The sequence below is a fragment of the Drosophila miranda genome, assembly GCF_003369915.1.
Source record: "Drosophila miranda strain MSH22 chromosome Y unlocalized genomic scaffold, D.miranda_PacBio2.1 Contig_Y2_pilon, whole genome shotgun sequence".
NCBI lineage: Eukaryota > Metazoa > Arthropoda > Insecta > Diptera > Drosophilidae > Drosophila > Drosophila miranda.
The window spans coordinates 14,777,637-14,804,535 of NW_022881614.1; the positions used below are offsets into that span (position 1 = coordinate 14,777,637).

The following is a 26,899-nucleotide window of genomic DNA, read 5'->3' on the forward strand; positions in this document are numbered from 1 at the left end:
TTTGCACTGGCTACGCAGCACCCGACGTCACGCTCAGACTGATTTTCTGTCTCTCTCGCACGCACTCCTTGTCGTGTCGTTTAATATTAATGGGGTCTGCCGGAGGAGAGCCATGCTGACTTAGTATCGGGTATAACTGTAGAGTTGCGGTCTCCGCAGCAACTCACAACGTTCCCCCTCGTTTTGTAATAAATCCTATGTCCATAAAGTTACTAACTACCGATTTCAGTACTAAATACTTATACAATACATACAATATTATCTAGCATTGTACGTTTCAAATAAAATGTTTAAATTTTGCATAAAACAAAAGATCTTAACCTTGATCCAGAGCGAATCGTTCAATCGATTGTATTGCCAATTTCTCGTCCTCCGATCAGCTGGCCGCGAGCGTTAATGAATGTATTTTTATATATATACAGTCTATAAGCAAAGACAGACGCTGGCCAAAATCTGTTCTGTCGTTTTATAAATAACAATGTCTACTCAGGGGTTGTCAGGTGACCTGAAGGCTAACCATGTTTGGGAGATACCCTACCTTAATGCCTTCTTTCTTCTTGACCACAACATTTTCATGTCAGTTAATAAACCTCTCTGTAACCGTTTCGTAACCGTCTTGAACCGATTCGTTGTGATCGCATTTCACAGCCCTGGGCGGGAGGCTGCAAGCTCTAGATTTTTTATTGCAACTGCTGCATTTGATTTTCTGGTCTAGCGCGCGACGAACGTTGTTTTGGGTCCTCTAATTTCAGCCCAGCAACACAACTTTACTTCATCTACACTTCAGGCCTTTCTGTACTTCACTTCCGATCCCCAGCACTTTGAAGTGAGTGTTTTTTCGATTCCCCAAATGCCTCTGGTTTTCCAAAGTTTTTCGAACTGTAAGCAAAGTGCTACGCTACCGATTCTCACTGGGAACAAACTATTACGCAATTCTTAATGCTGTGATGAACTGTTTGCAAGAGAAAGAAAACAATAGTTATGTAAAAAAGCAATTGAAACCATGAGTTCAAAATGATGTCAAAACGAAACGGTTAAACTATTGGCATTTTTCGAAAATGGAAGTATATCATCCGTTCAGTTCATAAGTGATTATGGAATAAAGATCACATTGTATGCTTTCTGTTCTATGTATATGGAATCCGTTCGGTTACATCATGACCTTAACCTTAAAGCATCCTAATTTCTCCCTCCGTGTTCCCATCTCTTTTTAGCACCTTCTCTTGGCAACATGTTCAAATCAATCTTCGAGTCCGCGCAGAGCTCATCGTTCAGGTCGCCGTTCACCAGCGTCAACTGCCAGGCTGCCACTCCTGCCTCCGACCTTGCGCTCTCTAAAGTGGCATCCCCGTCAGTCTCGGCCCTTGACGATGTCTCGCCCCGCAAACATAGCCGCCGCCGCCGCAGCTCCTCTGGGTGGTATGTGGATGGATGATGATCCAGGGAAACCATTCTAATCTCTGGCTCTGGCTTAGATTCCTGCGAGTTCGGATCGAACAAATACTTCCTGCTGTGCGGCTTGGGAGGCATCATCTCCTGCGGCTCCACACACACCTTGGTAGTGCCTCTGGATTTGGTGAAGTGCCGCCTGCAGGTGGATCCGGCCAAGTACAAGAGTGTGTTCAACGGTTTCCTGGTCAGTTTGGCCGAGGAGGGTGTGAGGGGTCTGGGCAAGGGCTGGGCACCCACCTTCATCGGCTACTCCATGCAGGGCCTGTGCAAGTTCGGTCTTTACGAGGTCTTCAAAGTCATTTACGGCGATGCCATTGGCGAGGAGAACGCCTTCCTGTATAGAACCGGCCTGTACTTGGCCTCCTCGGCCTCCGCCGAGTTCTTCGCTGATATTGCCCTGGCGCCCATGGAGGCGGCCAAGGTCAAGATTCAGACCACTCCCGGATTTGCCAAGACGCTGCGCGAGGCTCTGCCCAAGATGACTGCCCAGGAGGGCATTGGCGCCTTCTACAAGGGTCTGGTCCCACTCTGGATGCGACAGATTCCATACACCATGATGAAGTTCGCCTGCTTCGAGCGCACCCTCGAGCTGCTGTACAAGTATGTGGTTCCCAAGCCACGTGCCGACTGCACCAAGGGCGAGCAACTGGTAGTCACCTTCGCCGCTGGCTACATTGCCGGTGTCTTCTGCGCCATTGTCTCGCATCCCGCCGATACAGTGGTCTCAAAACTGAACCAGGCTAAGGGCGCCTCCGCCCTGGATGTGGCCAAACAGCTGGGCTGGGCTGGTGAATAGTGATTCTGGTTTTGTGTAAGCCCTTGCCTTAAACTCTACTTTTCTACAGGACTCTGGGGCGGATTGGTGCCTAGGATTGTGATGATCGGCACCCTGACTGCTGCACAGTGGTTCATCTACGATGCCGTGAAGGTTACTCTCCGCATGCCACTTCCACCTCCACCAGAAATGCCCGAATCCCTGAAGAAGAAGTTGGGCGTGACTGGCGAGCAGTAAGCCGTTTAGAAATCGGGTAAGCCTCTCTTGTTAAACGAATTGGTCGACATTTGAATAGTAAAACCACGATTGAATAAAAACCAAACTTTAAAATATTTATTTTTGTAAATAGAAGAAAATTGTGTGTACATTCCGTTTAATTTAACGGCAATTTTCTGCCATCGCCATAGGCAACTCTGTATATATTGCACAGCACTGAACATCTGTTCCATGCTGCATAACAGCCCTGGCGAATCAACATATAAACAACATATAAACACGCGGTCAGCGGCTAAATTTTGATTTGAATAATTTTTATTTTAATTCATAAAAATGGTATCAACGGCTAAAACCGCGAAGCTAACAAAGAAAGGAAAGAAAGGTAACAAGGAGAGCAAAAATTATAAGGCATAGAACTGGCAAAAGGTGAAAATAAAGGGCCACGTGATTTCCGATGAGTTTGGCGGCTACGAGGGCCTGATTGGACTGGAAGTTCTGGAGGATTACGATGCAGAGCTGGTAAAGTCTTCAAAGAAGAGAGCATCTAAAAGGAATGATAAAAAAGAGAAGGTGAAGAGTAAAAAGAAGAAGGTATCCAAGACTGTGGAGGAGGAGGGGCCCAGTGAGAGCTCCAGTGAATCGGAAAGCGAGGACGAAGTGGTGTTTACGGCCAAGTCCACCAGAAAGGCGCGTCAAGCCGAACGTCATGCACAGAAACTAGAGAAACTGAAGGAGAAACGACAAAAGCGAAAGGAATCGCGAAAGCTGAAAAAGGAAAATATTGAAGAAGATGGTTCGGAGTCGGACGACAACGAGGACAATCCTTCAGGTCAATATGTACTGTTGAGACCTCCGCAATCGGACGATGAAAATGAGGAGGCAGTGGAGCCCTCGAGTGATGAAGAAGTACCTCAGCTTGTGCCCGCTTCGACGGAATACGAGGATGAACTGTCCGCTTGGAATGGCTTGGGAGTGCCTTCTAACATTCTACGAGCACTGGCTGAACAGGGCTTTAAGGCACCCACGCAAATTCAGTCCATGACTCTGCCAGCTGCCATCCACGGCAAAAAGGATATCGCAGGAGCTGCGGAAATCGGCAGTGGAAAGACCCTGGCCTTTGGCATTCCTATGCTGGCTGGAATTATGGAGCTGAAGCAGATAAATGCTAGTTCTGGCATTCGCAAGGCCCCCAAAGTGAAGGGCGCGCCAATAGCTCCGCCAGCCGACGATGAGCATGAACTGACACCGCCGCCTGACGAGCTGGACCACGTCTCTGGTGCCAGCGATGAGGACAGCGACGCCGAACAGCGTGAACAGCGCAAGCAAACTCCCCTGTACGGTCTGGTGCTGACACCCACTCGGGAGCTGGCCGTCCAGGTAAAGAATCACCTGGTGTGTGCAGCTAAATACACTGGAATCAAAGTAGCTGCTATCTTCGGGGGCCTGTCTGTAGCCAAGCAGGAACGTGTGCTCCGGCAGTGTCCGGAGATCGTTGTGGCCACCCCCGGCCGCCTCTGGGAACTGTTTGCCCAGGGCAACCAGCACCTCAACAAGCTGGATAATTTGAGCTTCGTGGTTATCGACGAAACGGATCGTATGGTCGAGAAGGGTCATTTCGAAGGGCTCCTAGCCTTCTCAAGGTGCTCAACGCAGACGAGCAAAAGAAGCAACAACGCCAAAACTTTGTTTTCTCCGCCACACTGACTTTGGTCCATGATCTGCCAGATCACATGCAGAGTAAGATAGAGAAACCTTTCATCAATGCCAAAATATATGTAATTTTCAACTCGAAGAGCGCAATGTGGGAAAGCGTCCCAAGTTTGTGAAGCAAACGGTGGATCAGAAAATCGAAAGCCTCATTGAGGAGCTGGGCATATCTCAGCCCAAAATTGTAGATATAACCAGCACTCAACGTTAGTAGATCTCATTGAAACCCCAAATGGCATCCACAATAAACCTTAAATGATCTCTGACAGAAACCGCTCAAACGTTGACCGAAAGCCGTCTGCTGTGTCCCATCGATCAGAAGGACTTCTATCTATATTACTTCATCCAGCGCCATCCCGGCCGCACCATCGTCTTCTGCAACTCCATAGACTGTGTCAGGCGTTTGGCCACGCTCTTTGTCCTGCTGGATTGCAGTCCTCTTCCCCTCCACGCCAACATGATTCAGAAGCAGCGCCTGAAGAACCTTGAACGCTTCCGCGACTGTCCCACAGGTCTACTAATCGCCACAGATGTAGCTGCCCGTGGCCTGGACATTCCCAATGTGGAGCATGTGATTCACTATCAGGTGCCACGCACCAGTGAGAACTATGTTCATCGCTCGGGCCGTACTGCTCGAGCCAATAAGCATGGAATAACCGTCATGTTCATGGAACCTGGCGAGGTCAGGAGCTACGTAAAGCTCTACAAAACACTAGAGAGAAGTGAGTGATACTTAGATATCGCGAAACGACTTATTAACACACAATTTATTCTTGCAGCCGAGGATCTGCCACTATTCCCCATCTCGGAGCGTTTTTTGGCCGGTGTGAGAGAGCGTGTAAACCTAGCTCGTGACCTGGACAAGGAGGAGCTGAAACTCAAGCGGGTTCAGAGCGAGCGTGGCAGGATGAAGAAGCACGCCGAGGAAATGGACATGATCATTGATGGCTACAACGATGAGTCGTAAGTCTACATGAAACCACATTCGAATTTGCTCTAATAACAATTTGGTGTAGTGGCAGCGACCAAGATGAGGATCCCTTTGTGATAGAACGACGACGCAATCGCGTCCACGTGGAAACAGTGCGGGCACAGCTCCATTCTCTCCTAGCTCAGCCCCTTTTCCCTAGAGGCTTCAGCTTCAAGTATCCCAACAGCGAGAACTCTGATGTAACCACGAGTCACACCACAAGTGCCGTGGATACCATGAAGGCGACCATCGAGGACCAGAAGCTGGCCACAAAGCAACGAAACAAACGGAAAAAAAATGCCTAAATCAACATTATTTTACTTAAAAAATTCACAAAGGATTATACGAATAAAGTTCCGGATAAGTCGATCAATGCTTCGACACGTAGTACCTAACGCCAGCCTCTGTCAGAGAACGCGCGTTCTTGGCCAGCAAAGTGGATACAGCCAGAGTTGGAGTTGTGAAACACCTAGAATAAACGTATTTATTAGACCAAGTGAAAATAACGATAAACCCACTCTTGCTTACTCAATATACGGTTTCATCTCCTCCAGGGTCATGCCCTCGGGCTTGGCCTCCTGCCAGGAATGCATAAATTCCTCATTGCGGAAACGCAGCCCCGGCTGCAGAATGTTCTGGGCGACAATCCGAGCGACCAGGGATTCCTGGTAGGAGAACTGGCCTGGACAGCGCTCGCTGGGAATGGTATAGATGTCAAAGAGCCCAGTCACTACAGGCTCTGGTGCAATGCTCTTCAAAGCGCTGATTGTTTCCCCCCTTTCCACTTCGTCCAGGGCCCAGGAGTTTTCGCTGATCAAACCGAGCATCAGACTGATTATTCGATACTCGTACTCGTATTCCAATACGCGTATATGACCATCGAATTCCAAGGCGCGAAAGTTCCGTAGACCCTCCTCAAATTGTGCCCTACTGCACTGGACCGTGTCCAGCAATTGTTGAAAGCTAAGGAGGACCTTCCGCTCAATGCAATACTCGTTCTCCGGCCCCGAATACCGAGTTAGTTGAAGCAGCTCGCCCTGTTTGCGGAAGCGGGGCTTGATCTCGCGGCACTCAAAGTATTCATGGAACACGGCCAGGACCGAACGCTGCTCCAGAGTACGAGGCACTTCCAGGTCATCTTCTGTGCTGTCGTTGAGACTTCGCTCCAGAGAAGCGTTTGCATTGCCTGTGCGCGGGATGTGCTGGTGGCAGCGCCAAACTTTAAATCCGGCACGAGCAACAAGCTGTTGGAGATCTCAGCGCCCTTAACATCGTACGTCCGCTCGTCAGTGCAGAGCACGATCTTTTCATTAAGGCCACTCTTGAAGTGGAGCGTCTGACCCTCGCGGATGTGATGCAGCATGTCGAAATCGAGCTCTAGCAGACGCAGATTGTCGGCGACAATATTTGCCGAGGGGTAATACAGTGCCTGAGTAACTTGGGTGAGCTGCCTCTCGTCCAACTTGGCATGTTTCACAATTGCCTTTACATCCTCCGGCGTGCGGACGTATCTATCAATGGAAGAGGATCTACCTAATGAATCCCATGAATGTTTATTGGACACTTACAGCTGGGGAGCGTTTTCATCTACTTCCATGGACTCCATATTAACTAGATAGCCATATTAGCCATGCCCATAATTTTGACGCAATTTTGGATCCTCAACAACAATATAGCATCTGGTATGAACTTATCCCACTTAAGCCCCCTCTATTTAACACTTGAGGTAAAAGGCGGAATATATTAACGATTGTAAATTCTTCTTATAGATCAGCCATCTTTCCTCTGAACTTAAAAAAAACCTGAACTTGAACCCTGTTAAAATTATTACTTTTTTATTATTTTCGGTGGAAAATTGAAATTCCCCCTTGGCTTATAGTAGGTTAATAGTTCTCCGTCGAGGTTTGGTAACCATATTGTTCAATTTTGATCTTCCGTCGAATATTACTAGCTGTATAGACCATTAAGCCATGCACACATAATTTTATTCAATTAGTTAATCATTTTCCTATATGACTGGCTAATTTTAAGTACTCCTTTTTATTTCTTTGCTTATGAAATAAGGTTTAAGCAAAATCGGTCATTAAATATTTCCACTTAATTAATTTCCTTACATGGCAACTACACGCTAACTACACATTTGCCTCAATTGCACTGCACCGTCATAGCTTCCAGCTTTGTTAGTTCAACGCAGCCAAAATAGTGTCATAGTAATTATCTTTGACTGTCGACACTTGCAGGAAGCATTAGTTCGTCTTGAGAGAGACAGAGACAGAGAGAGAGAGAGAGAGAGCCGCTTTCATTCAACAGCAGCTTAAAAAAAAAGAATGAATAGCATCCAGCTCAATACTTTAATAGCGGTCAGCTTAAGTGCGACTCCTCTGTATTACGGTAGAATAAAAAACGTTGAAATTATTTTGAATTTTGATTGTGTGTTCGGATTAAAAAGGGAACAAATAATTATATTTCCATAAAATTATCTAATTTAAATCATCTAAATTTAAATGGACCTGATTTTTGGTCTTTACTTATTATGTTCATATGGATCCTACATACATATATCATATGGACCCTCGAACTCTATTCAAATGATCAGGATTGAATTCGTTTCAATAAATGATAGAAAAAGCATGATACAAAGTTAGGTATATTCCATCCATAGATAAATGGGTTATGAATGTAACGCCCCTTATCAATTGTCAGCGTCGCATGGTTAATAATATTTCGATCCATACAATGTCTGATAAGAGGCCGATGGAAATGCTACCCACTAATTACTGAGTAAACCCTGTGTTCGGGGCAGAACCCAGCCGATTAGCTGCTTGCCAAATAGCACCTAATTCTTGGCCCTCAGCCGCTTGTTTTGTTTGTTACTTATGTATATGTCACTCATTTGTTTGTTAAAGCTTTGCGCTTGCTTGCCCTGCTAAACGCTCTCTGCCAGCTCGCTCTTCGCTATCTCCGCTTTGCGTCTGCCGACCGACGTCGGCCGAGCGAAGCTGCGCTTAGCGATCGGAGCGGCAATGTAAAGGGCAGGCAAGCCACACTTGCAATTTGGATGTCACGCATTAAAGAACATATCGTAATTTTATTTCTGCGCCGAGTTTTATTTAATTCGAAATAATTAGTCTGCCGATTGGGGATAAAAAACATTATCTCCACATAAAATTTGGTGACCCCGACGTGATCTCTGAGTTGCAGAGTCAAATAATAATCATTCGCGATCGACATTCGTTAGCCCTAGCAAATTTTCGGCGGTTAAGCACAATTCGGTGCTAAAACACACTTACATACACCTACATACACGCATTGCTGGCTATTAATTTCTCTGTCGCGACAATTCGGTCAGTGCAGTGCGGTAGGCAGTGCAGCGAACTCACTAATACACACAAGCGGAGTACAAAGCGGAATCGGACAGCTCGCACAGCTAAAGTCATTAGCTGTAATCCCTTTGCTTTCGGTTCCCACGTCCCACGCGCCAACTAAAGGCCATGGATCGCTTTCTCACCAAGGAAGAGCTTGCCGAGTTAGATGAGGCAGAACTTCAAGCTCGCTTAGAGCAGATCGAGCGAATGAATGCGGATTTCGATGCCGCTCAAACGAGCCTTGAAAGGCTGGATTTCCTGCAGTTAGCCCATGATGCCCAGCTGGACTTTTCGAATGTTTATGTCAAGGTTAGGTCCAGGCTGTCGCGGGAGTTGATGGCTGCTCGCACGGTAAATGTTGCCAATTCAACGGCTCGGCATACTCTCGAGGGGAATTCGTCGTTGTTCGCCTATAATAGTATAGGCCGTTCTCGAATGCCCGAGTTGCAGCTTCCGCGATTCGGGGGGAACTACATGGATTGGCCAGAATTCCACTCGATGTTCGCGACAATGGTGCACAAAGACCATCGTATACCAATCATCGAAAAATTCCAATATCTTCGTGGATGTCTAGATGGTGCTGCGCTGGATACGATTCGTTCCTTGGAACTTTCTGAGGAGAATTACGACAAGGCGTTGAATTTGCTGATGTTGCGATTCGATAATAAACTGTTACATTTTCAGGCACACGTCAAGGCTATTTTCGGGCTGCAAGGGGTGGAGAAGGGCTCAGCTATCGGCTTGAGCGCGCTCAGCGACAAAATCAATTCGCACTTGCGTGCACTTCAGACCTTGGCGACCCCGCAGGAGATTTCGGATGGGTTGCTGATCTTCATCATAGGCACGAAACTGGACCACAAAACAAAGGAGAAATGGGAAGAGAACTTGCTCGCTTTTTGGAAGCGAGATGTCGGATGCTGGAGAATTTGGGATCAGCCATGGCAACAAGTCCTAGTCAACAGGTGGGAGAAGACAAACCTGTCACCCTTATCACCTCCAGTAACGACCATCCTAACCCCATATGTAACCATTGCAATTCCTCCGAGCATTACATATCTAGATGTCAGGCATTCCTGAATCTCTCTGCGTTTGAACGATACAAAGAAGCAAAGAAGAGCCGCTTGTGTTTGAACTGCCTCAACAAAGGCCATGAATTGCAGAGGTGCAGGTCAGGACTTTGCAGGCATTGCCAGGCCAAACATCACACGCTACTCCACATTCCATCGGGAACTGGTGCTTCATCTTCCTCTTCACCGGCCGAGGAATCGATCCAGCAAGAGGCCGCGACTGTGCTTCTAGCAAGCGGGTGTTCTAGCCCTCCCCCCTCGATCCAGAAATCTCAGCCTAGCCAGAACGTTTTGCTACCTACTGCCCTCGTCCATGTAACAGATCGTTATGGAGCACTTATCCCACGTCGTGCCATTTTGGATTCTGCATCACAGGCAAACTTTGTAACATCTAGACTTGCTGATCAGTTGCAGTTGGATCATCGCTCGTCTTATGTTCACATCTCTGGAATCGGAGATTCCATTCTACCTTTGAGCAAGTCTGTACATATAGTTGTACAATCCCAGGACGCAAGCTATCGAGCTTCCTTCGCTGCAATTGTCACCAACTCAATTACGGAAATACAGCCTAACTTCGGCGTAGACGCAAAGGATTGGCCAATGCCGAATAATCTAAAACTAGCTGAACCTAATTTCTCCAAGCCCCAACGTATCGATCTGTTGATAGGTTCTGGTGTGTTCTTCGATTTAATGTTCGTCGGACAGATTCGACTATCAGCCCAATTGCCAACATTGCAGGAGACTAAACTTGGTTGGATAGTATCAGGAAGCATTGATAGCTCGGAGAATAAGCGTGTAGCTTTAGCCGCTTTGGAAAATTCCTCGTGCATCTCTATTGACGATTTTCGACCCACAACGCTGGAGTACCAAAACTTAGAGCAGCAATGCAGGAAGCAGCTGCTCGAGTGCCAGGAGCAAGTGGAAAAACTGCGATCGGAGAATCAGGAACTGCAGCGCGAACTTTTCCATATATTAAAAACCTACATATCCACGCCAAATGAAATTCAACTTTCAACAGTTTCTACATTGCCAAATTTCCTGCCATTCTATGCAATTACAGAGGTTCCCGATGATCAAGACGTAATCACGACAAGCCGCCTTCGTAAAGAAGCGCCGATTGCTGCGTTCGACGATCATCCCAGCGTAGCCGCCAGCTGCGCCCAAGCAAGCATCTTCAAGAGGGCCGTTGGAAAAATAGCGGTTCTGCCCCTTCAGGATGGATCTGTTGAAAGCCTTTGCCTTCCAACGGGGGGTGAATGTTCGGAGCAGATCCCAGCCGATTAGCTGCTTGCCAAATAGCACCTAATTCTTGGCCCTCAGCCGCTTATTATACCCGATACTCAAAATGAGTATTGGGGTATATTAGATTTGTGGTAAAAGTGGATGTGTGTAACGTCCAGAAGGAATCGTTTCCGACCCCATAAAGTATATATATTCTTGATCAGCATCAATAGCCGAGTCGATTGAGCCCTGTCTGTCTGTCCGTCTGTCCGTCCGTCTGTCCCCTTCAGCGCCTAGTGCTCAAAGACTATAAGAGCTAGAGCAACGATGTTTTGGATCCAGACTTCTGTGATATGTCACTGCTACAAAAATATTTCAAAACTTCGCCCCGCCCACTTCCGCCCCCACAAAGGACGAAAATCTGTGGCATCCACAATTTTAAAGATATGAGAAAACCAAAAACGTAGAATTGTAGAGAATGACCATATCTTTAAGACTGCGGAATCAGAATTGGATCGTATAATTATTATAGCCAGAATCAAGAAAACAATTTAATTTTTTCTCGCCCTGTCTCTCTCTAACACACACGTAGCATAGCCGGCTTTGCTTAGAGTAAAACATTAGCGCCTAGATCTCAGAGACTAAAAACCTAGAGCAACCAAATTTGGTATCCACACTCCTAATATATCGGACCGAGACGAGTTTGTTTCAAAATTTCGCCACACCCCCTTTCGCCCACACAAAGGACGAAAATCTGTTGCATCCACAATATTGCACATTCGAGAAAACTTAAAACGCAGAATCATAGATAATTACCATATCTATCTATCAGATTGCTCAATCTGGATCAGATCAGATCATTTTTATAGCCAATAGGAACAAATCAATTTGCAGTGGCTACGCAGCGTCCGACGTCACGCTCAGACTGATTTTCTGTCTCTCTCGCACGCACTCTTTGTCGTGTCGTTTAATATTAGCGGCGTCTGCCGGAGGAGAGCCATACTGTCTTAGTATCGGGTATAACCGTAGAGTTGCGGTGTCCGCAGCAACTCACAACGTTCCCCCTCGTTAAAGTTAGGCGTATGCCAAATAAATTGTATTCTCTAACCTTTTGATTGTAAAACCCTTTATTTTTTTTCACACACTTATAAAAAAAGATTCTTTAACGAGCGGGAACGAAGTTAACTGTGAATTATACTCGAACTTGTCATGAGATAGGAGAGAGTGGAGTGTTTCTCTCTCTCTTTCTTCTTACACACAAGCCCGCCGTTCTTTCTCGCTTCCCTCCGCCAGAGCGAACACACTGCACGAGAAAGAGTGAGTGAGATGGATAGAGAGATCGAGAGAGAATGAGTAAGCGCGTGGAAGGCGATTTGGTCATTATGGCTATAATAACGATCCGATCTCATCCACATTTTTCGGTTTTTTCTTTTCTCGTATTTTAAAAATGGTGAATGCCACAGATTTTCTATGTCTTTATGGGGGCGGACGGATCGGCGGAGGTGTCTGGATTTGCTTGCTCTAGCTTTTATGGTCTCTGATATCTAGGCGCTCATCAAGGACGCTCATAGATCCAGAGCCACATCTATTCGAGTACCGTGGTCCTTCAAGAGTTCACGATTTGTTAGCCCCATTTGTCGAAGATATACATACATAGATATGTATACTCATCCGAGGTCAGCCAAACCAAAACAGTAGTGAGTGAAGGGCCGATATCCACTCGTTTTTAGATGCTGATCCTTTGAATTTCCTGAATGTACCGACCAAATAGCCCTTGAAGTGAGTGTCACTTTCTCATAGAGTACATTCATCGCCTCAATTTGGCATTCTATTGCTAGAAATTGAACACGAAACACGTATCCAGAATATTCTGCTGGAAAATTTTGAAATTTTTTTGAAGCTTCCGCAAAAATCAAATCGTCTTTGGAGTATCTTTAACTAGTCGTATTATTCGTATATTTTTGGTACTTTGTGTCGGGCTTAACGAAAAATGATGCTTCGCGTTGTACGTCGGCTGGTCCATCCGGCCTTCCGGCAGCGCCTGCGACCACGTCCCCAAGCTATCCAGCGCCGCTCCGCCTCGCAGGCGGTAAACCAGATGTTGCAGCTCCAGCAGATGGATATGTGTGCGGATCCTCCATCGCGCGGGCTTGTGGTCGGCGTGTTCGCCGACGAAACGGATCGCAATGATGCTGGCATCCTCACCCCGGCCGGTTGGCGGTACAATGTCCAGAAGACTGCCGGCCGATTGCTAGAGGTCCTCCGCATGTCCGGACCCATTCCCAAGCGGGGCGAGGCTCGCCTTTTCTTCGCGATCGTGCCAGAGCGCATCCCCTATTACTCTGTGGTGGCTGTGGTCGGCCTCGGCAAGGAGTGCCTCGGCTACAATCCCTACGAGGTGCTCGACGAACAGAAAGAGGCGATCCGTCGCTCCGTGGCCGCCGCCTGCCGCATCCTGGCCGAGCTGGACACCGACAGAATCGAAGTTGAAAACTGCGGCCACGCCGAGTCCGCCGCCGAGGAGGCCGCATTGGGCATCTGGCTCTACCAGGAGCTGCGCAACCCACAGCACAGGATTCCAGTGCCGTCGCTGGACTTGTACGCAACAAAGGACGAGGTCTGCGACCTCGAAGGATGGCGAATTGGTCTGCAGAAGGCAGCCGCCCAGCACCTGACGAGACAGCTGCAGGAGATGCCCTCCAACCTCCTCACACCCACAGCCTTTGCGCAGAATGTCGTCGAGGTGCTGTGCAAGTCCGGTGTCAATGTGGAGGTCAAGGTCGAGGGTTGGGCCGAGAGCCAGTCGATGCACGCCTTCCTGGCTGTGGGCAAGGACTCGTGCGAGCCACCCATCTTCCTGGAGCTGAGTTACTACGGCACTTGTGCCGAGGAGCGTCCCATTGTGCTGGTGGGCCAAGGCGTGACGTACGATGCTGGAGGATTGTGCCTGAAAGAGAAACATGAGCTCTTCCATATGCGTGGGGACATGACCGGGGCCGCCGTTGTGGTGGCCTGTTGTCGAGCTGTGGCTGGCCTGCGTTTACCGGTAAGTACTCAGGACATCAATGATATCTCCTTGAATAATAATGCTGTTCTTAGGTCAACATTCGCGGCCTGATACCCCTTTGTGAAAACGTAATGGGCTGCAATTCGGTCCGTCCTGGGGACATGGTCAAGTCCATGAACGGCAAGACCATCGAGATCCAGTGCACCGATCACGAGGATGTACTGGTCCTGGCAGACGCCCTGCTGTATGCGCAAAACTTCTGTCCCAAGTGCATCATTGACGTCGGCACCTGCTCGGGCTACATGCGCCAGGCCCTGGATGAGTCGGCTGCGGGGGTCTTTACCAACTCGGAGATCCTGTGGCAGCAGATCAAGCACGCCAGCATGCACACCGGAGATCGCGTGTGGCGCTTCCCATTGTGGAAATATTACAGCAAGGCCGTGCGTGCCGGGGGACGCAGCGATGTGCAGAACTACGGCATTGGCCGAGGTGGACGTCCCTGCAAGGCCGCTGCCTTCCTCCGTGAGTTTGTGCCCTGCGGCCAGTGGATGCATATTGTGAGTATTGGGGGGCGCTTTGTTGGGGCACAGATCTTACGGGCTTTCTCCCTCAAAGGATGCTACAAATGTGATGGTGACAAAGGGCTTCGAATACGAGTATCTGCGCAAGGGAATGGCCGGCCGCCCGACCCGAACACTGGTGGAGTTTATTGCTCAGACGATTTGCAAGGATACGGCCCCACGTTTGGCCAAGTAATCAATCTCTAACGGGAATCCAATGTTATATATATTTTTTTACTGTTTTTTTGACGACGCCACACATGAACACAAAATTACACTTGAGCTATGATCACTCTATATTACATAGGTTTTCGCAGTTGTAATCTCCACACAAACACATGCGGCACATTCGTTTATTATGAAATTTTAACGTATAAAACAGAAACAGCGCTAGTGTTCGATCTTTTGTTGGGTCCTGGGCTTCGAACTATTGAAGATGATAACTAGACACTGTGGATTATTGCTTTGTCAGACTCTACCCGGAATCGGGTATTATATGTAATATCTGTGGTATCACTAAAAGTGAGTGCTACGCCAGGGAGACTGCATGAGTAATCACAACGTTTATGTCAATGGGTGGATAGATTTGCAGCAGCTTCACATTCGAGGCAAAGTCGTTCTCCAAAATTGCTTCCCTTTGGATTCTATAAATCAGTAAATACAACAGTAAATGTAAATGAATCAGTTGAAAGTCAGCGCACGCTTACAATATCATGGAACAGCAGATTTTGATGAGAAAATCAAAGCGCTGCTCGTCCGAGAATACCGAATCCCAAATTCGCAGCACATCGGGCAGTGGAAACTCCTGCGAGAGCAGGAGGGTGAGCCACCTGAAGCTATAGTATTGCGGATGCAGCTCTTGGCTCTTCAGATGCTCGTAGATGTCTATAACTTTAGTCTTCAGCATGTTGGATAGCAGGCTCATCATGAACTTTATGCCACCCTCCGCATCGTCCAAAGTCTTGATGAAGAAGTCGCGTATCTCGCTCATCAGAGCCGTGAAGCAGAAGAAACAGTCTGCCTCCGCGTGGGCACGGTACGAGAGATCCGGATCCGAGGCCATCACATAGTAGTTGGGTCCGACAATCTCATTCATGCCCTGTACGTACCCCTGGCCCGGATTCAGCTTGGCGTAGATGAATAGGATGCGCTGCACAACCTCCCAGTGGGCCTCCTGGCCGTCCTCCATGGCGGCATAGGTCTCCACCCCACGCTTTGTGATTAAATTGATCTGATTGGGAGCAAAGAGGCTCATTAAATCGATTGTCGCTTGAGAGGGGGTCACTTACTTGCTGCTAAATGTCCACAATGGTATGCATAATGGAACAAACTTTGAGCTTATTTTCTAGCACAATTTCCGACCGAAATTCACCTTGGTCATGCCCAAGCCCTTGCGCTCGACGTTCGCCGAGCTGAGCACCGTGGGCACTACCCGTTCGTGAAGCCGCCGCCCGTGCTCGCCTTTACTGTGCATCACAATGTCACAGGGATACTCTGTGGGCTGTTGAAAGAACGAGATATCGGGGCACAGGCGCCTCACATCTTTGTCGATCTGGGAACGTTGTGAGTTGCTGCGGACACCGCAACTCTACGGTTATACCCGATACTAAGTCAGTATGGCTCTCCTCTGGCAGACGCCGCTAATATTAACCGACACGACAAAGAGTGCGTGCGAGAGAGACAGAAAATCAGTCTGAGCGTGACGTCGGGGGCTGCGTAGCCACTGCAAATTGATTTGTTCCTATTGGCTATAAAAATGATCTGATCTGATCCAGATTCAGCAATCTGATAGATATGGTCATTATCTATGATGGTGCGTTTTAAGTTTTCTCGAATGTGCAATATTGTGGATGCAACAGATTTTCGTCCTTTGTGGGGCGGAAGGGCGTGGGGCGAAATTTCGAGATATACGTTTTATAGTGAGATCTAACAGGAGTGCGGATACCAAATTTGGTTACTCTAGCCTTAATAGTCTCTGAGATTTGTGAATATCCCCAGATTTTCATCCTTTGCGGGGGCGGAAGGGGGTGTGGCGAAATTTTGAAACAAACTCGTCTCGGTCCGATATATTAGGAGTGTGGATACCAAATTTGGTTGCTCTAGCTTTTATAGTCTCTGAGATCTAGGCGCTAATGTTTTACTCTAAGCAAAGCCGGCTATGCTACGTGTGTGTTAGAGAGAGACAGGGCGAGAAAAAATTAAATTGTTTTCTTGATTCTGGCTATAATAATTATACGATCCAATTCTGATTCCGCAGTCTTAAAGATATGGTCATTCTCTACAATTCTACGTTTTTGGTTTTCTCATATCTTTAAAATTGTGGATGCCACAGATTTTCGTCCTTTGTGGGGGCGGAAGGGGGCGGGGCGAAGTTTTGAAATATTTTTGTAGCAGTGACATATCACAGAAGTCTGGATCCAAAACATCGTTGCTCTAGCTCTTATAGTCTTTGAGCACTAGGCGCTGAAGGGGACGGACAGACGGACGGACGGACAGACAGACATGGCTCAATCGACTCGGCTATTGATGCTGATCAAGAATATATATACTTTATGGGGTCGGAAACGATTCCTTCTGGACGTTACACACATCCACTTTTACCACAAATCTAATATACCCCAATACTCATTTTGAGTATTGGGAACGAAGTTAACTGTGAACGAGGGGGAACGTTGTGGGTTGCTGCGGACACCGCAACTCTACAGTTATACCCGATACTAAGTCAGTATGGCTCTCCTCCGGCAGACGCCGCTAATATTAAACGACACGACAAGGAGTGCGTGCGAGAGACACAGAAAATCAGTCTGAGCGTGACGTCGGGTGCTGCGTAGCCAGTGCAAATTGATTTGTTCCTTTTGGCTATAAAAATGATCTTATCTGATCCAGATTCAGCAATCTGATAGATATGGTCATTATCTATGATTGTGCGTTTTTAGTTTTCTCGAATGTTCAATATTGTGGATGCAACAGATTTTCGTCCTTTGTGGGGGCGGAAGGGGGTGGGGCGAAATTTTGAGATATACGTTTTATAGTGAGATCTAACAGGAGTGCGGATACCAAATTTGGTGACTCTAGCCTTAATAGTCTCTGAGATTTGTGAATATCCCCAGATTTTCATCCTTTGCGGGGGCGGAAGGGGGTGTGGCGAAATTTTGAAACAAACTCGTCTCGGTCCGATATATTAGGAGTGTGGATGCCAAATTTGGTTGCTCTAGCTTTTATAGTCTCTGAGATCTAGGCGCTAATGTTTTACTCTAAGCAAAGCCGGCTATGCTACGTGTGTGTTAGAGAGAGACAGGGCGAGAAAAAATTAAATTGTTTTCTTGATTCTGGCTATAATAATTATACGATCCAATTCTGATTCCGCAGTCTTAAAGATATGGTCATTCTCTACAATTCTACGTTTTTGGTTTTCTCATATCTTTAAAATTGTGGATGCCACAGATTTTCGTCCTTTGTGGGGGCGGAAGTGGGCGGGGCGAAGTTTTGAAATATTTTTGTAGCAGTGACATATCACAGAAGTCTGGATCCAAAACATCGTTGCTCTAGCTCTTATAGTCTTTGAGCACTAGGCGCTGAAGGGGACGAGCAGACGGACAGACGAACGGACAGACATGGCTCAATCGACTCGGCTATGGATGCTGATCAAGAATATATACACTTTATGGGGTCGGAAACGATTCCTTTTGGACGTTACACACATCCACTTTTACCACAAATCTAACTCATTTTGAGTATCGGGTATAATTATGCTCGCACTTGTCATGAGATAGGAGAGTGGAGTGTTTCTCTCTCTCTTTCTTCTTACACACAAGCCCGCCGTTCTTTCTCGCTTCCCTCCGCCAGAGCGAACACACTGCACGAGAAAGAGTGAGTGAGATGGATAGAGAGATCGAGAGAGAATGAGTAAGCGCGTGGAAGGCGATTTGGTCATTATGGCTATAATAACGATCCGATCTCAACCACATTTGACAGTCTAGTAGATATGGCGTTCTCTACGATTCTGCGTTTTCGGTTTTTTCTTTTCTCGTATTTTAAAAATTGTGAATGCCACAGATTTTCTATGTCTTTATGGGGGCGGACGGATCGGCGGAGGTGTCTGGATTTGCTTGCTCTAGCGTTTATGGTCTCTGATATCTAGGCGCTCATCAAGGACGCTCATAGATCCAGAGCCACATCTATTCGAGTACCGTGGTCCTTCAAGAGTTCACGATTTGTTAGCCCCATTTGTCGAAGATATACATACATGTAGGAAACGAAGGAAAGAGAGAGACACGAAGCGGTCGTGTTTTCGTCGTGTCGTCGGGATAGAGCAGTAATCGGCTCTGAGAGAGCCGATAGCAAGAGAGAGAGATCAGTCAGTTGTCAGTTCAGCCACGCATCAGACGTACACGCATATAATTAGTCACAAACATACTTGTAAAACTTGGAGCTGTTATAATTTTAACTCCAACATACTTATTAAATAAATGTTACTCGTTGCCATCAAGCAACTTAAACTACTACAAATTGGGGGCTCGTCCGAAAATAAGCCCAAGACAACAACATTTGCAAGTGAGATTTGTGCGTGTATTTGGAAATTTTGGCGAACACGAGGCTAGAGCCACAAGGAGACAAGCGGCACAGAGACGACAATCTGAGCGCGTTCTTTCCAAAGAGAGCAGAAGCGACAAAACTACGGCAGACGGCAGCAAACACAGCAAGAATCAAAACCTTCGTTGTTGTTGTTGTGCATTGCGTCTGAGAGGCTAGAGCTACAAGGAGACAAGCGGCACAGAGACGACAATCTGAGCGCGTTCGTTCCAAAGAGAGCAGAAGCGACAAAACTACGGCAGACGGCAGCAAACACAGCAAGAATCAAAACCTTCGTTGTTGTTGTTGTGCATTGCGTCTGAGAGGCTAGAGCTACAAGGAGACAAGCGGCACAGAGACGACAATCTGAGCGCGTTCGTTCCAAAGAGAGCAGAAGCGACAAAACGACGGCAGCAAACAGCAAGAATCAAAGAACATTGATTGTTGTTGTGTTGCACTGCGTCGGACGGAGACTACAACTACAACAAAAGACAAGCAGCAGTTCATTTTGTAACAGCAGAAGCAGCGACGATTCGGGAAGCGACAACGAGTTATCGGCGAACGGCGAGAGCAAGGCAAGGCAACAAAGAGAGGACGGCAACAGCGACATCGACAGGCAAGCGAGATCTGGATGTGGTGGTGTGTGTGCGTCAAATTTGGAGTCTGGAAAGTTCTGCGCAGAAGCGAGAGTTAACAAGGGTAAACCCATAGTAAGGTGAGCGTTAACAGAGAAGCGATCGTTAACAGTGACGACTTTAAAGGCGTTTTCGAAATCGATGTTAACTGGAAAATTGTTAACAGGCCAGCAGTAATAAGGTTGTTTAAGTTGATTTAATTACATTTTCTTAGATATAAGCTAATATCAATTATTTTGTATTTAAATCGTCACGATGCAAGTTGAAGAGATAATGACACTGAGAGTCGCAGATTTGCGAGAGAAGTTAAGAGAGCTTGCGTTGCAGACGACGGGACGAAAGCGCGATTTGCAAGATAGACTATTAATACATCACGGCTTTCCAGTTGAGGATGAAGAAGAGTCAGAGGATGAGTCCGTAGTAACAGCAGAGGATGATACCGTAGCAGTTCAACCAGGTACGCGACAGGCAGAGTATAAATCTTGGTTTACGCTAAAAGACGTGGAAGGTAGTGTGTCACAATTTTCTGGTTCTAATAACCCCGACATCAATCAATGGATAGAGGAATTAGAAGAATGCGCAGCTACTGTTCAATGGAGTCAATTACAATTATTCATTTATGCCAAGCAGTTGTTAGTTGGTGCAGCAAAATCTTTCGTTCGTAGTTTGCGTGATATTCGTAACTGGAATTCGTTGAAGGCAACTCTGTTGGATGAGTTTAGTGTTAAACTGTCGTCCGTAGAAGTACATAGAATGTTGCAAAAGCGCCAGCAGAAAAAAGGAGAGTCGTTGCATGAGTTTTTGTATGCGTTAATGGAGATAGCCAAGCCAATTAAACTAGATGATGAGAGTTTAATCGAATATTTTGTGGATGGTATACCAGACGCTAGGGCAAGTAAGGCAATGCTGTACCAAGCTAGAAACTTAAAGGAGCTTAAATTTCAGATCGATGTTTACCAGAAAGCTAGAGGCGGATCCAAGCCGATGAGTAAGAATTGGCCGCTGAGTAATAAAAGTGAGAGTTCGGTGAAAGGGTCGATGGCAGAGAATTTTAGGAAATGTTTTAAGTGTGGAGACAAATCGCATTTGAGGAAAGATTGTCCCAAAAATGATTTTTGTTGTTTCAAATGTGGCCAACCAGGACACCGTGCTGCAAGCTGTAATGTCAAGGTCGAAACCAGACAAGAAAAGAGATCGAATACGAACATTATTCGAGATAAGGAAGTCGTCAATAAGCCGTCAGGTATTTTCACTCCATCAGGTTTGGAATTAAAGGATATTAAGTACGCGAATTTGGTATTCAAAGGTTTGATTGATACTGGAGCAGATTTGTGTTTAATTCGCAGGAGGGTATTTTTGAAATTTGGACATCTTGAACTGATCGGCCAGGAGAAATGTTTAACAGGTATTGGAGATAGTCAAGTTGTAACTTTTGGTAGCTTTTCGATACCAGTGAAAATCGATGAGATTGGAATGGAGGTAGAATTTCATGTCATTCCAGACGAGGATATTGGTTTTGAAGCCATTTTAGGAAGGACTATTCTGGATCATGTGGACATGCAAGTTTCTAAGACAGGAACAAGATTTGTTCGTAGAGTTTGTGGCGAGGATAAAGATAAGAAACTTGATCAGGTAGCATCGTCCTCATGCGTGGAATTGTTTAATGAATATAAAGGCATTTGCATGTCAAGTATTGACGAAGTTGAGAAGGAGTTTTCAATTGATGTTGGTCATCTCAGTGAAGTACATGCTAGAGAGGTTAGGGGTATGGTAGGAAAGTACCAACCTCAGAGAAATGTAGATGCGCCGATAAAAATGAAAATTGTGTTAGTGGATGAGATACCAGTTTTCCAGCATCCGAGACGATTACCGTTGTGTGAACAGGAAATCGTGGACAAGCAAGTGGAAGAGTGGCTGGCTCAGAAGATTATAAAGCCAAGTACATCGGAGTATGCATCAACAGTAGTGTTGGTACCGAAAAAGAACGGTAGCAAGAGACTATGCTGTGATTACCGAAAGCTGAATGAGAAAATAGTTCGCGATAACTTTCCAATGTCACATATGGATACAGTGTTGGAGAAACTGCAGGGTGCAAAGTATTTCACCACGTTGGATTTAACGAATGGTTTTTTCCATGTGCCTGTAGAAGTCGAGTCTCAAAAATATACGTCTTTTGTGACTCAGAATGGTCAGTTCGAATTTTTATTTGTACCATTTGGAATTTCAAATTCTGCAGCGGTGTTTACCAGATTTATAATGGCTGTGTTGAGAGATTTGGTAAAGAATAATGAAGCAGCAGTCTATATGGATGACGTTATTATTTGTAGTCAAGATATAGAAGAGGGTTTGTTAAAGTTGAGAAAAGTACTGAAGATAGCGGAAATGAATGGGCTACGTATAAATTGGAGAAAGTGTCAGCTGTTACGACAAAAGGTTAATTTTCTGGGGTATATAATAGAAAAGAACACGATAAGACCAAGTGATGAGAAGACGAGGGCAGTCGAAAAGTTCCCAGTGCCAGTTGATAAAAAAGTAGTGCAGCGTTTCATAGGATTGACTTCTTATTTCCGAAAGTTTATTGAGGGTTATGCTGTTATTGCAAAACCATTGACAGATCTGCTGCGGAAGGATGTTAAATTTGAATTTAAGGAGATACATCAGGTTGCGTTTGAACAACTAAAGGTAGCATTGAAGTTGGAGAATTTGGAGACAGAAATCCATACTGATGCATCAAAATGGGGGTATGGAGCCGTGTTACTGCAAAAGAGTTTGGAAGACAGCCAATTCCATCCAGTTCAATATATGAGCCGTAGGACTAAGCCATGTGAAGAGAAATATCCTGCTTATGACCTTGAGGTTCTGGCAATTATCGAAGCTTTAGCTAAATGGCGTGTATACGTTTTGGGGATAAAGTTCAAAATTGTCACAGATTGTAATGCATTTACAGTGACGATCAAAAAGAAAGACGTTCCTTTGAGAGTAGCACGTTGGGCCATGTACCTACAAGATTTTAATTATGTTATAGAACATCGCTCAGGAACGAAGATAAGGCACGTTGACGCGTTGAGTCGTGTATCTTGTTTTATGGTGACCGAAAGTATAGCTCATCGTTTGAAAGAAGCTCAGCTAACCGACGATTGGGTTAAGGCTGTTAAAAGTATTGTGGAGGACAAGGAATATGAGGATTATTATATTCAGAATCAGATTTTGTTTAAGGATCCGGATAAGGAGCTCATCGTAGTACCAGCTCAGTTGGAAAATGAGATTATATCAATAGCACATAAGCAAGGACATTTTTCAGTTAAAAAGACACAAGATATCATTGAAAAGTCGTATTATATTCCGAAGTTAAAAGACAAAGTATGGCGCGTAATAAATAGTTGTGTCGAGTGTATCATTGTCAATGAAAAGACAGGAAAACGTGAGGGTTATTTGCAACCAATAGACAAGGGTGATAGGCCGTTACAAACGTATCACATTGATCACGTTGGACCAATGGAAATGACTAAAAAACAGTACAATTATATACTGGTTGTTGTTGATGGATTTTCTAAGTTTGTTTGGTTACATTCTACACGTAGTACAGGTGTTGAAGAGGTCGTTAAGTGTTTGGAAATTCAGGGGACTAGTTTTGGTAATCCGAACAGAATAGTGACGGATAGGGGTGCAGCGTTTATGTCCAATTTGTTTCGTGAATATTGTGAGAGAGAGAAAATACAGCATTTAATGATTGCCACAGGCGTTCCACGTGGGAATGGTCAAGTCGAAAGGATGCACAAGATAGTGGTGCCTATGTTGTCGAAATTGTGTCAGGGTAATTCCGGTAGTTGGTATAAGCATCTAGGAAAAGATATGGAAATGATCAACAGTGTTGAGCCGCGAAGTACCAAGGTAACACCTTTCAAGATATTGACTGGGCTAGACATGCGTATAGGAATGGATCCAAAAATAAAAGAAATATTGGAAGAATCACTTATCGAAGAGTTGAACAAGGACCGCGAAAAAATTAGAAAGGAAGTAGATGAAAACATTGCACGGTTACAGCAGGAAAACAAGAAGAGTTTTGACTTAAAAAGGAAACTAGATAGACAGTATGAGGTTAATGAGCTAGTAGCTATCAAGCGTACTCAGTATGGTACTGGATTAAAGCTAAAAGGAAAGTATCTAGGGCCGTATAAGGTGGTTAGGGTAAAGAATCATGGAAGGTACGAAGTCGAGAAGATTGGGGATACTGAGGGTCCCTATAAGACCTCTACAGTTTCAGAATATATGACACCTTGGCTAGACCCATCCGAGGCGAATGGTCCGTCAGGACAGCCGAATGTAGGAACCGAAGGAAAGAGAGAGACACGAAGCGGTCGTGTTTTCGTCGTGTCGTCGGGATAGAGCAGTAATCGGCTCTGAGAGAGCCGATAGCAAGAGAGAGAGATCAGTCAGTTGTCAGTTCAGCCACGCATCAGACGTACACGCATATAATTAGTCACAAACATACTTGTAAAACTTGGAGCTGTTATAATTTTAACTCCAACATACTTATTAAATAAATGTTACTCGTTGCCATCAAGCAACTTAAACTACTACAAATTGGGGGCTCGTCCGAAAATAAGCCCAAGACAACAACATTTGCAAGTGAGATTTGTGCGTGTATTTGGAAATTTTGGCGAACACGAGGCTAGAGCTACAAGGAGACAAGCGGCACAGAGACGACAATCTGAGCGCGTTCGTTCCAAAGAGAGCAGAAGCGACAAAACGACGGCAGCAAACAGCAAGAATCAAAGAACATTGATTGTTGTTGTTTTGCACTGCGTCGGACGGAGACTACAACTACAACAAAAGACAAGCAGCAGTTCATTTTGTAACAGCAGAAGCAGCGACGATTCGGGAAGCGACAACGAGTTATCGGCGAACGGCGAGAGCAAGGCAAGGCAACAAAGAGAGGACGGCAACAGCGACATCGACCGGCAAGCGAGATCTGGATGTGGTGGTGTGTGTGCGTCAAATTTGGAGTCTGGAAAGTTCTGCGCAGAAGCGAGAGTTAACAAGGGTAAACCCATAGTAAGGTGAGCGTTAACAGAGAAGCGATCGTTAACAGTGACGACTTTAAAGGCGTTTTCGAAATCGATGTTAACTGGAAAATTGTTAACAGGCCAGCAGTAATAAGGTTGTTTAAGTTGATTTAATTACATTTTCTTAGATATAAGCTAATATCAATTATTTTGTATTTAAATCGTCACGATGCAAGTTGAAGAGATAATGACACTGAGAGTCGCAGATTTGCGAGAGAAGTTAAGAGAGCTTGCGTTGCAGACGACGGGACGAAAGCGCGATTTGCAAGATAGACTATTAATACATCACGGCTTTCCAGTTGAGGATGAAGAAGAGTCAGAGGATGAGTCCGTAGTAACAGCAGAGGATGATACCGTAGCAGTTCAACCAGGTACGCGACAGGCAGAGTATAAATCTTGGTTTACGCTAAAAGACGTGGAAGGTAGTGTGTCACAATTTTCTGGTTCTAATAACCCCGACATCAATCAATGGATAGAGGAATTAGAAGAATGCGCAGCTACTGTTCAATGGAGTCAATTACAATTATTCATTTATGCCAAGCAGTTGTTAGTTGGTGCAGCAAAATCTTTCGTTCGTAGTTTGCGTGATATTCGTAACTGGAATTCGTTGAAGGCAACTCTGTTGGATGAGTTTAGTGTTAAACTGTCGTCCGTAGAAGTACATAGAATGTTGCAAAAGCGCCAGCAGAAAAAAGGAGAGTCGTTGCATGAGTTTTTGTATGCGTTAATGGAGATAGCCAAGCCAATTAAACTAGATGATGAGAGTTTAATCGAATATTTTGTGGATGGTATACCAGACGCTAGGGCAAGTAAGGCAATGCTGTACCAAGCTAGAAACTTAAAGGAGCTTAAATTTCAGATCGATGTTTACCAGAAAGCTAGAGGCGGATCCAAGCCGATGAGTAAGAATTGGCCGCTGAGTAATAAAAGTGAGAGTTCGGTGAAAGGGTCGATGGCAGAGAATTTTAGGAAATGTTTTAAGTGTGGAGACAAATCGCATTTGAGGAAAGATTGTCCCAAAAATGATTTTTGTTGTTTCAAATGTGGCCAACCAGGACACCGTGCTGCAAGCTGTAATGTCAAGGTCGAAACCAGACAAGAAAAGAGATCGAATACGAACATTATTCGAGATAAGGAAGTCGTCAATAAGCCGTCAGGTATTTTCACTCCATCAGGTTTGGAATTAAAGGATATTAAGTACGCGAATTTGGTATTCAAAGGTTTGATTGATACTGGAGCAGATTTGTGTTTAATTCGCAGGAGGGTATTTTTGAAATTTGGACATCTTGAACTGATCGGCCAGGAGAAATGTTTAACAGGTATTGGAGATAGTCAAGTTGTAACTTTTGGTAGCTTTTCGATACCAGTGAAAATCGATGAGATTGGAATGGAGGTAGAATTTCATGTCATTCCAGACGAGGATATTGGTTTTGAAGCCATTTTAGGAAGGACTATTCTGGATCATGTGGACATGCAAGTTTCTAAGACAGGAACAAGATTTGTTCGTAGAGTTTGTGGCGAGGATAAAGATAAGAAACTTGATCAGGTAGCATCGTCCTCATGCGTGGAATTGTTTAATGAATATAAAGGCATTTGCATGTCAAGTATTGACGAAGTTGAGAAGGAGTTTTCAATTGATGTTGGTCATCTCAGTGAAGTACATGCTAGAGAGGTTAGGGGTATGGTAGGAAAGTACCAACCTCAGAGAAATGTAGATGCGCCGATAAAAATGAAAATTGTGTTAGTGGATGAGATACCAGTTTTCCAGCATCCGAGACGATTACCGTTGTGTGAACAGGAAATCGTGGACAAGCAAGTGGAAGAGTGGCTGGCTCAGAAGATTATAAAGCCAAGTACATCGGAGTATGCATCACCAGTAGTGTTGGTACCGAAAAAGAACGGTAGCAAGAGACTATGCTGTGATTACCGAAAGCTGAATGAGAAAATAGTTCGCGATAACTTTCCAATGTCACATATGGATACAGTGTTGGAGAAACTGCAGGGTGCAAAGTATTTCACCACGTTGGATTTAACGAATGGTTTTTTCCATGTGCCTGTAGAAGTCGAGTCTCAAAAATATACGTCTTTTGTGACTCAGAATGGTCAGTTCGAATTTTTATATGTACCATTTGGAATTTCAAATTCTCCAGCGGTGTTTACCAGATTTATAATGGCTGTGTTGAGAGATTTGGTAAAGAATAATGAAGCAGCAGTCTATATGGATGACGTTATTATTTGTAGTCAAGATATAGAAGAGGGTTTGTTAAAGTTGAGAAAAGTACTGAA

At 45.4% G+C, this 26,899-nt stretch overlaps 4 protein-coding genes and 1 pseudogene across 5 annotated transcripts; 3 read left to right on the top strand and 2 right to left on the bottom strand.

The window, feature by feature from the left end:
- Positions 1-710: 710 nt before the first annotated feature.
- LOC117193225 (phosphate carrier protein, mitochondrial-like) lies at positions 711-2,549 on the top strand. 2 transcript variants are annotated; one of them, XM_033397977.1, is made up of 4 exons: positions 711-826; positions 1,215-1,419; positions 1,476-2,240; positions 2,298-2,549. In XM_033397977.1, exons 2-4 carry the CDS (start codon positions 1,371-1,373, stop codon positions 2,462-2,464), a joined length of 981 nt encoding a protein of 326 aa, XP_033253868.1. In that variant the 5' UTR covers positions 711-826; positions 1,215-1,370; the 3' UTR covers positions 2,465-2,549. The 2 variants fall into 2 exon arrangements, with proteins under 2 accessions (XP_033253868.1, XP_033253869.1); XM_033397978.1 differs by lacking the exon at positions 711-826 and adding an exon at positions 861-881.
- Positions 2,550-2,693: 144 nt separating this feature from the next.
- On the top strand, positions 2,694-5,448 carry LOC108160042 (ATP-dependent RNA helicase DDX24). The gene is given in 6 exon segments (XM_017293786.2): positions 2,694-4,067; positions 4,070-4,180; positions 4,237-4,356; positions 4,420-4,872; positions 4,930-5,113; positions 5,167-5,448. Coding segments are annotated over 6 exon segments (2,418 nt in total). The 5' UTR covers positions 2,694-2,776; the 3' UTR covers positions 5,426-5,448.
- A 16-nt stretch (positions 5,449-5,464) lies between these two features.
- Positions 5,465-6,796, bottom strand: LOC117193224 (annotated as a pseudogene).
- Positions 6,797-12,606: 5,810 nt separating this feature from the next.
- Positions 12,607-14,699, top strand: LOC117192828 (cytosol aminopeptidase-like). The gene is made up of 3 exons (XM_033397592.1): positions 12,607-13,819; positions 13,873-14,337; positions 14,396-14,699. Exons 1-3 carry the CDS (start codon positions 12,764-12,766, stop codon positions 14,534-14,536), a joined length of 1,662 nt encoding a protein of 553 aa, XP_033253483.1. The 5' UTR covers positions 12,607-12,763; the 3' UTR covers positions 14,537-14,699.
- A 33-nt stretch (positions 14,700-14,732) lies between these two features.
- On the bottom strand, positions 14,733-16,969 carry LOC117193090 (TBC1 domain family member 13-like). Its single transcript, XM_033397815.1, has 4 exons — positions 16,958-16,969; positions 15,713-15,892; positions 15,048-15,571; positions 14,733-14,984 (listed from the first exon to the last, which is right to left on the bottom strand). The coding sequence occupies exons 1-4, from the start codon at positions 16,967-16,969 to the stop codon at positions 14,870-14,872; spliced, it is 831 nt and encodes a 276-aa protein (XP_033253706.1). The 3' UTR covers positions 14,733-14,869.
- Between the last annotated feature and the right edge of the window lie 9,930 nt (positions 16,970-26,899).

Excerpts from the sequence above, each read along its gene's own strand:
- LOC117192828 (XM_033397592.1), top strand. The coding sequence starts at position 12,764 with ATGATGCTTCGCGTTGTACGTCGGCTGGTCCATCCGGCCTTCCGGCAG. Across the intron at positions 13,820-13,872 it reads TGGCTGGCCTGCGTTTACCG|GTCAACATTCGCGGCCTGAT; the intron begins GTAAGTACTCAG and ends TGCTGTTCTTAG. Across the intron at positions 14,338-14,395 it reads GCGGCCAGTGGATGCATATT|GATGCTACAAATGTGATGGT; the intron begins GTGAGTATTGGG and ends TCTCCCTCAAAG.
- LOC117193090 (XM_033397815.1), bottom strand. Across the intron at positions 15,572-15,712 it reads AGGGCTTGGGCATGACCAAG|ATCAATTTAATCACAAAGCG; the intron begins GTGAATTTCGGT and ends GCTCCCAATCAG. Across the intron at positions 14,985-15,047 it reads ATCTGCTGTTCCATGATATT|AATCCAAAGGGAAGCAATTT; the intron begins GTAAGCGTGCGC and ends ACTGATTTATAG.
- LOC117193225 (XM_033397977.1), top strand. The coding sequence starts at position 1,371 with ATGTCTCGCCCCGCAAACATAGCCGCCGCCGCCGCAGCTCCTCTGGGT. Across the intron at positions 1,420-1,475 it reads CGCCGCAGCTCCTCTGGGTG|ATTCCTGCGAGTTCGGATCG; the intron begins GTATGTGGATGG and ends GCTCTGGCTTAG. Across the intron at positions 2,241-2,297 it reads CAAACAGCTGGGCTGGGCTG|GACTCTGGGGCGGATTGGTG; the intron begins GTGAATAGTGAT and ends ACTTTTCTACAG.